Source organism: Neocloeon triangulifer, unplaced genomic scaffold (assembly GCF_031216515.1).
Source record: "Neocloeon triangulifer isolate White Clay Creek 2 clone unplaced genomic scaffold, ASM3121651v1 ptg000006l, whole genome shotgun sequence".
In the NCBI taxonomy this organism is placed as follows: domain Eukaryota; kingdom Metazoa; phylum Arthropoda; class Insecta; order Ephemeroptera; family Baetidae; genus Neocloeon; species Neocloeon triangulifer.
Genome location: NW_026775549.1, coordinates 1,655,606 through 1,665,075, shown reverse-complemented (window position 1 = coordinate 1,665,075; position 9,470 = coordinate 1,655,606). Strand labels below are relative to the sequence as shown.

The 9,470-nt window shown below is 40.3% G+C and overlaps 3 protein-coding genes across 4 annotated transcripts; 2 read left to right on the top strand and 1 right to left on the bottom strand.

Annotated features, from left to right (window-relative positions):
• The first annotated feature begins 82 nt into the window (after positions 1 to 82).
• Positions 83 to 864, top strand: LOC132194219 (probable protein BRICK1). Its single transcript, XM_059615373.1, has 3 exons — positions 83 to 335; positions 399 to 481; positions 540 to 864. Exons 1-3 carry the CDS (start codon positions 215 to 217, stop codon positions 564 to 566), a joined length of 231 nt encoding a protein of 76 aa, XP_059471356.1. The 5' UTR covers positions 83 to 214; the 3' UTR covers positions 567 to 864.
• A 37-nt stretch (positions 865 to 901) lies between these two features.
• LOC132194207 (poly [ADP-ribose] polymerase tankyrase) lies at positions 902 to 7,164 on the bottom strand. Of its 2 annotated transcripts, XM_059615357.1 has the most exons (19): positions 6,706 to 7,163; positions 5,396 to 5,620; positions 4,911 to 5,214; positions 4,565 to 4,818; positions 4,385 to 4,506; positions 4,132 to 4,333; positions 3,940 to 4,080; positions 3,651 to 3,879; positions 3,424 to 3,589; positions 3,153 to 3,372; positions 2,857 to 3,089; positions 2,558 to 2,804; positions 2,364 to 2,496; positions 2,148 to 2,302; positions 1,919 to 2,091; positions 1,672 to 1,855; positions 1,480 to 1,617; positions 1,298 to 1,425; positions 903 to 1,240 (listed from the first exon to the last, which is right to left on the bottom strand). In XM_059615357.1, exons 1-19 carry the CDS (start codon positions 6,932 to 6,934, stop codon positions 1,163 to 1,165), a joined length of 3,561 nt encoding a protein of 1,186 aa, XP_059471340.1. In that variant the 5' UTR covers positions 6,935 to 7,163; the 3' UTR covers positions 903 to 1,162. The 2 variants fall into 2 exon arrangements, with proteins under 2 accessions (XP_059471339.1, XP_059471340.1); XM_059615356.1 differs by having other exon boundaries at positions 902 to 1,240; positions 3,651 to 4,080; positions 6,706 to 7,164.
• On the top strand, positions 7,066 to 9,411 carry LOC132194212 (iduronate 2-sulfatase). Its single transcript, XM_059615363.1, has 6 exons — positions 7,066 to 7,545; positions 7,636 to 7,813; positions 7,876 to 8,172; positions 8,222 to 8,371; positions 8,423 to 8,560; positions 8,614 to 9,411. Exons 1-6 carry the CDS (start codon positions 7,354 to 7,356, stop codon positions 9,210 to 9,212), a joined length of 1,554 nt encoding a protein of 517 aa, XP_059471346.1. The 5' UTR covers positions 7,066 to 7,353; the 3' UTR covers positions 9,213 to 9,411.
• The last annotated feature ends 59 nt before the right edge of the window (positions 9,412 to 9,470 follow it).

Sequence of the window (9,470 nt, the reverse complement as noted above, 5' to 3'; positions counted from 1 at the left end):
TTTTTTAATTCCGTGCGCATGATAATGGCTCCGTCGTGTCCTCTATGGTTTCACTCGGTTTGTTTTCATTCGTATCCTCCCTGATCCTGATGTTAATTTTCTTTTTGATTCGCATCGATACGCCCTGCAATTTTATCCTGTCTGCCAATTTTTGCCGATTTTCCAATTTCTTGGGTGAAATTGCAGTTGGAAGTTTGTGTCATTAGTCTTCGCTATGGCTCACGGCCAAAGGGAGGCGATTCAGAAGCAAATTCAGCAAGATTGGGCGAACAGAGAGTACATCGAAGTCATCACCGAGAGCATCAAGAAGATTGCCGACTTCCTCAATTCCTTTGGTACGTCGGGAGAATTATTTATTTTGTTTAATAAAGTTAATTGTATATTTTTGTCCAATGCAGATATGTCATGCAGATCAAGACTGGCGTCTCTCAATGAGAAACTCACGATTCTTGAAAGAAAAATCGACTATCTGGAAGCAAGGGTATGATTCGTCTTTTTATTTTTTAAAGAAATTAAACAAGTTTTTAATTAATCTCTAGGTCACCAAGGGAGATGCTCTGACGTGAATCCCCAGAGAGCAAAATTCCCTAATTTTAAGTAAAATATTGATTATTATTTGCATAAAATTTGTATCATCCCTTCAAATCTTTATTTAATGGCATTTAAATAAATTGTTTATAAAATCAACTCTAGCTCATTTTCTAACAATAATAATTATTAATCATGTTAAAATTTATTTCCATCATTGCAAAATGTTTCCAATTTTTGCACTAAAATCCAAGTCCAATCAATATATCATCCTTCTGCAGAATGAATTGATTACATCTTTATAAGATTTTGTATAATATTAATAAAACCTATAAATAAGATATCAAATAAGTTTTATTATATTATTTTTACATTTATTTGTGAATTAAGGTCTTTTAGCTATAAATGAAAAAGTTGTATGTTCTACATTCCAGGCTAACACTTTTAATACTGTAGTATCTTAATATAAAATTTCATACATTATGGAAATTCACAGTGATCCGAGATTTCATAAACAACTTAAAAAGTAACAAAATCACAGAGACAAGAGTTCAAGCCACCTAACATTATAAAAGAGTGAATTTGTTAAAAGCATCGGCAAAAATTACTTTGTGGTCAATAGATTCAGGAATCATCACCGCAGATCTACATCGGTAGCGTCTTCCGGCTCGGGCTTCACAATTTGATAGGTAATCAGGTATTCAGGGTAAGCCTAGATTAACGAATAATTAAAATTAAGTTCTTACAAGTAACAAAAATTTTGTCATACCTGCTCTCCACGGTAAACTACATATTCTGGGAAATTGAGTCCCCCAGCGCTGGGACGGCCCATAACAGAGTGGTGGCCTGGAGGAGCATGAGCCATTTTCATTGCAGAAAATTGCAGGAAACTTTTGCCTAATAAGAAATTCAGATGAAAATTGAATACAAAATGCAAGACTCAAATCATACCAAGAGTGACTCTGCACAACAGCAAGTTTCGGTGGCAAGAATAGCAAGACCGGTCTTTGTGCTGGGGGCAGCCAGTGCCACCTCCAATGCCATAAACATACTGGTTGCTCTTTGACGAGTTTTCAGCAAAGTAGATTCCTAATTTGAAGGGGAATTAATTTGCAAGTTTTTAACAATTTCAATTGTTCTTACCAGCTCCAAACATTCCCCCAATGTAAGCATGTCTTTCGTCAAAGCCCTTCTGCACAATTGCATTGATGAACGGAGATCCATGGAAGAGCATCCTCTCATTTGACTGGCTTGTATTCTCTTCGGCCACTTCTTTCCTCCTGTGCGAGTATCTCTCCCACAACTTTTTGTTTTGCACTTTCTGGATCTAGAATTTAAATTTTTTTATTAATCTTAATCCAAATTTTATAAAAAACGATGAAGGACTTACGTGAATAATGTTGTATCTCATAAAAACTCCTCCAGAGTGTCCATTGTCCCTGTGCTCCCTGATGGTTGATTGCATTTCCTCTTCGACAGCCAGATATTCTCGGTCCTCCGATACCAGATCGACCAAAAACGTTCCCAAAGATAACGAAGGTGCCGGACCCCATGCTGCGGTGGCTGTAAAATTAAATGTTCAAATTATTCTGCATCAAGAAAAAATTTATAAAACTTACAAGTCAAGTGTTTTTCAATGCCCTTGATTAGTTTGTGTCTGTGTCCGTAGGCAGAAACGCCTACTTGTTTGAGATCCTCGTGGCCCATTTCAGCTAATATGTCTAATGAGATTTGTTCACGCTCGAACAGTTCCATGAGATGATCAAGTGAGAGACTAAAAATAAATAATTTTAAATAACAAAATTAAAAAAAATATATATAATATGAATAAATACTTTTCAAGGAAGGCTTTGACAGAAGCCAACTTGTCTCCTCCGCTGGGATTTTCCACTTCCGATTTTGCGTCATCACAGCAACCATCGCCCGGCAAGAAACCGGGTGAATCACAACGTGCAGCAACAGGGACGCCTTTAATATAAGTTAAAAAGTTAAAAACCAAGTTATGAAATTTTAAATTGAAATTTAATACCCAACGTGAGGCAAGCTCCTGAGGGCAGAATGACCGTCTCACTCAACTGAGGAGGCGGTGGTAGGGGAAGCGACATGGAACTGGCAGATGGCTGGGGCGATGGAGAGAGGACTGGTTGTCCAGGCGAGGATGGGTTGTTGGACACCATGGCGTCCTGCAGAAGGCATCTCACGTCTTCAGCTGATGCAAGCAGAAGAGGAGTTTGCCCTTCCTGGTTTTTCAAATAAGGATCAGCGCCGTGAGCGAGCTGTGAAAATTGTTATTGAAAATTTTGAAAGAAAATCTTTAAAGATAATTACCAGAAGAGCACACAACTGGGTCCGCCCTTTTTGAGCAGCTTCGTGCAGAGGCGTGAATCCCCACTTGTCGGTTGCGTTAACAACAGTGTTGTATTTGATGAGGAGGGCGGCAATGTCGAGATGCCCGTAAGACGAGGCGTTGTGTAAAGGGATGAGTCCTCCCTTGTCTTGGGCGTTGACGTCAGCGCCCTGCTCCAATAGGTACTCGGCCACCTCCATGTTATTATATCCGGCTAAAATTTAACATATTAATGAACAACAGCTAGATGAATGTATTATTATTTCTTCTAACTTACCTGCGAGATGAAGTGGAGTTGAGTTTCTTCCTTGTGCGTCTCGGCAGTTAATGTTTTCTTGAGTCAGAAGTCGTTGCACTCTGGCCAGGTTTCCTTTCTTGGCGGCATCCAGCAGGGCTGAGTTTCCTTTAAGCAAGTCGGCCACTTCAACATCAGCTTCGCGGACCAAGTCGAGCGGCGTGGCTCCGTCTCGATTCTTCTTGCTCACATCAGCTCCGTGCTAAAATTTACAGGTTCATAATTTATATTAACTTTACATTCAAATGCAAACCTTAAGCAAAAGTTTCACAATCTCAAATTTCCCCTTTGCTGCAGCTTCGTGCAGGGGAGTAAATTTCCATAAGTCGGCAACATTGACGCTAGCTCCGTGCTTGACCAAAAGTTCCGTAACTTCAAAATGCCCATAGCTGCAAGCATTGTGTAGAGGTACCAAACCACTAAACAAAGTAAAATCAAGCAATAAGTATGATTTTATTTATTTAAGTAATATCAACAAACCCTTTGTCCTTTGCATGAACGTCAGCTCCGTGGTTCAAAAGATACTCAACGACGGCTATGCGGTTGTAGCCTGCAGCAAAGTGCAGTGGGGTTGAATGTCTGCCGTCCACATCCCTGCAGTTGACAATGTGTGGGAAAGCGGAGAGGAGTCGCCTCACTTGATCTGTATCCCCTGCCTTGGCAGACTCCAAAAGTTGGCCTTCCACGTCTAAGCTGCCAGCCGGTGGGTCTGAAACGAGTGATGGCGATTTGTGATGAATTTGGACACCTGCCAAAATCGACGTGTCACCTTGGAGTATTTTCAAAACATTTTCGGTAGCCAGCTGAGCCGCTGTGTAGCCTTGGAGGGAAACGATGGTGGTGTCGACATTGTAAGATAACAGAATTCGGCATGCTTGTAAATTATCGTCTCTGGCACACCTATGCAAAGCTGCAAAAACAAAAGTTGCAGGAAGTTGGGTTATTTATGGACAACAAGTACCTGTCTGGCCGTTGGCGTCTAGAACATTTGATTTGGCTCCATGTCTGAGCAGAGCTTCGACCACATCCAAATGTGAGCAGTCGGCTGAAATGTGCAGGGCGGCCAAAGAGTCTTTGTTCTTTTCATTGAGTAGGGCCCCCTTCCTGACCAGCAGGTCGATTACTTGCCGCCTTTTGGGGTAAGGAGCAGCAGCCGCACAATGCTGTAGATAAATAATTACATAAAAAAACCTTTTATTAAATAAAAATATTACCAGAGGTGTGTCGCCATTGAAGGGGTGTTTGAAGTCAACGACGTCTTGAGATAAAAATTTCTTTACTTTGACAGGGTCTGCCTGCCTGCAGGCCTCCAACAGGCAGTGTCCTTTGTATTCATCTGCGGCAAAAATTAAAAAAATTACATAATCTGCATATAAAAATGATAAAAATCTTACAAGTCAGTCTTTCCTGCAACTCTCTGGTCGGAGCCACGTCCACTGCAGATTTGGAATGGCAGTTGAGAAGGGTGGGGTCGGCGCCCTCACTGAGCAGCAACGAGCAAACCTCCACCCTGGCCTTGGACGCGGCTTCATGCAGAGGGGTGAACTGCCACAGGTCCATGGCGTTCACGTTGGCGCCATGCTTGATCAGGAGCTCAGTGACCTCAAAGTGGCCGTAGCTGCAGGCGTTGTGCAATGGCACCAGGCCACTGTTGATAAAAAAAATAAATTTATATTTAAATAAAATTATGCTAGATTCAAAATAGTGTTAATTTAAATTTTTCTAAACAAGATTATTTACCCTTTGTCCTTTGCGTGGACGTCGGCGCCGTGCTGGAGCAACAGCTGCACAACTCGGGCCCTATTGTATCCGGCGGCCAAGTGCAGAGGCGTTGAGCGGCGGCCGTCACTTGCGTGGCAATTCACGTTCAAGGGGTTGAGCAGGAGACTCAGTTTGTCCTCCCCTCCAGCTCTGGCCGCCTCCAGCAACTCCTCCTTGCGGTACTCGCCTGATAGGACGGCTCTGGTCGAACCCTCGGCCAAGTCGTGGGCAGTTTTGCCCTCCGAGTTGCGAATACTCGGGTCAGCGCCGTGTTGCAGAAGAGCTGAAAATTTCAAAATTAGAAATTTAAATTTTATAATAATAAAGTAAGTCAACTAAAAAAATTATAAAATTAATATTTTTTCAATAAAATATAAATAATCAGAGAAAACACTATTTATATTTAGATCACTTTCTTTTTTCTTTAAAATTGATAATGGAAATTTATTATTTCTTCAACTCACCAATGCACACGTCAACTTTTCCCTTGATGGATGCCTCATGCAAAGGAGTGTAATTCCAGTTGTCCCTGGTGTTTGGGCAGGCACCTGCGTGCAGCAGAAGTCTCACCACATCTGCGTGTCCAAAAGAACAGGCGTTGTGCAGAGGATGAAGGCCGCCGTCGTCTCTTGCTTGAATGGAAGCTCCGGCGGCCAATAGAAACTCAACAACTTCTCTCCTTCCATATCCTAAAAAATAAAAAAATTTTAATTTGGTATTATTTTCTAATTAATAAAAAAATCAACTGCCCAAATTAAAAGTAAAAAGTTTGAACTAAAAAATTGCATTAAATAAAAAAATGGAGGGATGAAAATTTGTATGAAGTAAAAGGAGCGCCTTATTTTCTTATTTCATATCATTTCTCAACTATCTAACATTAAAAGTATTAAATTTCTTACGTTTGCACGTTGATACAATAATTATCAAAGAGCATCAATAGAAAGTTGCTGAGCGTCGTAAGCGCGATCCCATTATTTTAATCACTGTAGCGAAATTGCGCAATAAAAGTGAACAATCTTCCTTAACAAAGCGTGAAGAAAAGAAACCAATTTACGCTTGAGCTATTATTTGCAGGGTTTAACAAAAATGAGGCAAAATGTGCTGGTGCAACGAGAATTAATTAATTGTTTTTAATTCTCACAATCAATTCACAAGTATAAGCATTTTATTAGAATACAAAAATTTACTTCTTTTTCAACTTCAAATAAACCAGACGTGCGTGCGTGTTTAGTTTGCATAAGAAAATAACAATTTTATTTTATAAAATTAAGTCACTTTTTAATTTAAAACTACAATTGTCGCAGTGATAATAATAAAGTAAGGTTTGTTTTAGTTCATTTGAGCACTGTATTTAAAAAAAAACGCGTATCGTTAAACCGTGGGACGAAACAGAGCCATTCGTCGTAAATTTTTATGAGCACTGCTATTCTCTGCCTCAAGTGACCTTTCCGTCGGATATCATGCACGGCCTTCAGGTGTTTAAAAAACCTTAGACCTTTTCAAGCATGAAGTTTCTGTTCCGCGTAACTTGATTTCACGCTCTCTTCTTATCCTTCATTTCCCCTAAAACGTCCTCAATCGATATGTTTCAATCATTGAGCATTTTTAAAAAATTCTAAAAATGAAATCTAAAACAACTAACTTTAATTTAAAAATTGTGTTATTGCGCAGTGCCAAGTTTTGAAATTAAAATTGCAAAATTATTTTGTCACTTTTCATTCAATACATAAACAATAATCTTAAATAAATTATGAGAATTTAAAATTAATTTTACCTGCGGCGAAATGAAGAGGAGTCGACTTCCTGCCTGCGTTATCCCTGGCGTTGACCGTCTGCGAGGTCACCAACCTCTTGACCCGCGGCAGGTCGCCCGACCTGCAGGCGTCAAAGAGTTCTCGGTTGGGGTCGGTGGATCCGGTGCTGAGGACGGACGACTCGGCCCCGATGGAGCAGCGGCCCAATCCTGACCCCGACCGAGGCGGACGAGGCCCAAGACCTGCCATCTTAGGAGAGCTCCCGACTCAGCAGGTCATGAAAAGCTGCCGTTCGGCCGCCGATTCACGTCTTCAGCCCGTCGCCCGACGGTCCAGTTCCTCCCGGACGGCGCTTCTCAGTGTCCAGTGACGCGCGATTTCCGCGTCGGGGCAAAAAATGAAAGGTGTTTTGGGAGAAACTCGTCTTGTTTTGCTTTGTTCCTCGACCCCCGACACTCGACGTGCGAACGGGGTGTACGGAAAGGAGCCGAACCACCGATGACGTTCGCCAAATCGACACCAGAGAGCGCTTTTCATAGGCAAAATGATCATTTTCGTGTTATAGGATTGATGACTGTGAGATAGTTCAAAAGGTCAATGCGCCGTGATCTTGTGTCGGAGAAATATATGATTATTGTCTGGGAGAAGACGTGAAATTTTTAAATAACATGAGAAGTTTGCTTTGGTTTGTTTCGATTTTGTTGTGCCCTGGTGCTTTACTGGGCAAAAAGAATGTGCTTTTCATTGTGGTCGATGACCTCCGACCTGCACTCGGTTGCTACAATGACTCTGACGCTGTAACACCGAATATTGATAGGCTTGCGAGGAAAAGTACTATTTTTACTAGAGCTTATGCACAGGTGAACAGAGAAAAAAATTCCAATTTAGAAAAACGTGCATTTTTAAAAATTAATTTTTATACATTTTTTTTAATCTATTAAATTTTTTAGCAAGCTTTATGTGCACCAAGTAGGAACTCGTTGCTGACAAGTAGGAGGCCGGATTCTCTTTATTTGTACGACACTCACAGCTACTGGAGAGTGGCCGCTGGAAAATTCACCACAATTCCTCAGCATTTCAAAAATAATGGATTTACCACTGCTTCATTCGGGAAAATTTTCCATCCAGGTTAATATTAAGAAATTTTAACAATTTTCAACAAAATACTTAATTAAAGAAATTAATTAAAGGGGCGACATCAAACTATAATGATGACACCCCTTACAGTTGGAGTGAACCAGTTTTCCACCCTTCCACCCTGAAGTACAAAAACAAAAAAGTGTGCGTGGACGAATCAGGCAAGGTAGGAAAAAATTTAATTTGCCCTGTTGAGCCGGAATTTCAGCCCGAAGGAACTTTGCCTGATATGCAAACTGCTGCAGCGGCTGGAAATTTTTTGCGCACTTACAACAAATCGAATCCGTTTTTCTTGGCCGTCGGTTTCCACAAACCGCACATCCCGCTGAAATTTCCTAGAATATTCTTGAGTAAAAAAAATTACTTTCTTTGAAGCTCAGATATTTTTAATTTCTTTAGAAAGCCACCCAAAAAGTGACATAAGTCGACCTGTACCAGAATTGTGGCCAGCAGGAAATTCTCCTATTTCTTGGAATCCCTGGACCGATCTCAGAGAACGGGACGACGTGAAAAGTTTAAATCTCACTTTTCCTTTTGATCCGATTCCTGGTAAAATGTTTTTTATTCAAAACAAGATTCTTTAATTAATTTTTTTTTTAGTGGATTTTGGCCAAACCATTCGGCAACACTATTTTGCTGCAGTTTCATTTATTGACGATCTTGTTGGAAATTTAATCAAAAGCTTAAAAGAAGCCAATTTTGATGAAAATACCGTTCTTGTAATTTTTGGCGACCACGGTAAATCGAGAAACAACTTAATTCAACTTTGAAAATAAAAATTAAAATTTTAGGATGGTCTCTTGGAGAGCATGGTGAATGGGCAAAATACAGTAATTTTGAAAACGCACTTCGCGTGCCCTTAATAATTTTTGACCCTTCATTTAACGCTCATCAATCTGTGCGTCGGGGAAAAAGTTTCATCCGTGACGATTTGGTGGAGCTTTTGGACATTTTCCCAACTCTTAGTGACCTTGCTGACCTGCCGAAAGTACCGCCCTGCGAAAAGGGACACTTCGCTGATCTCTGCACCGAAGGCCGATCCCTGGCGCCTCTGCTATACTCGCAGGAAAAGGTTCAAAAGTGGCGAGAGGGCGCGTATAGTCAGTACCCGCGGCCCAATGATTATCCGCGGGAAAATAGCGACCAGCCTAAATTGAGAGATATCAAGTTCATGGGCTACACCGTGAGGACCAAAGAGCACCGATATACGCAGTGGGTCAAGTTTCAGGACCTGTCGCCGCACTGGAACGTTACAAAGGGCGAAGAATTGTACGACCACTCAATCGATCCTCATGAGGCGATTAATCTTGCAGAAAGGGTGGAAATGAGAACTGTTAAGAAAGAGTTGCAGAAAATTCTACAAAACCAATTTAATAAAAAATTAAATTAGTAGCAGAGGCAGATAAAGGCTATTATAACAAGTTTTTTTTTTTTTAGACATTTATTTAAATTCCTCTCGAATAATTGTAAATAAGGTACATTTAAAAAAAAATTCTTATAAATTGTATATAAATTTTTTTGTATCAATGTGGACAAATAAACAACAATGATAATTTTTTTTAATATCAAAAAATATTAAAATGCCAATAATTGCTTTTTGCCGTAACAATAAAAATTTCTAATATGTTTGTCACTATCTTGAAGATAT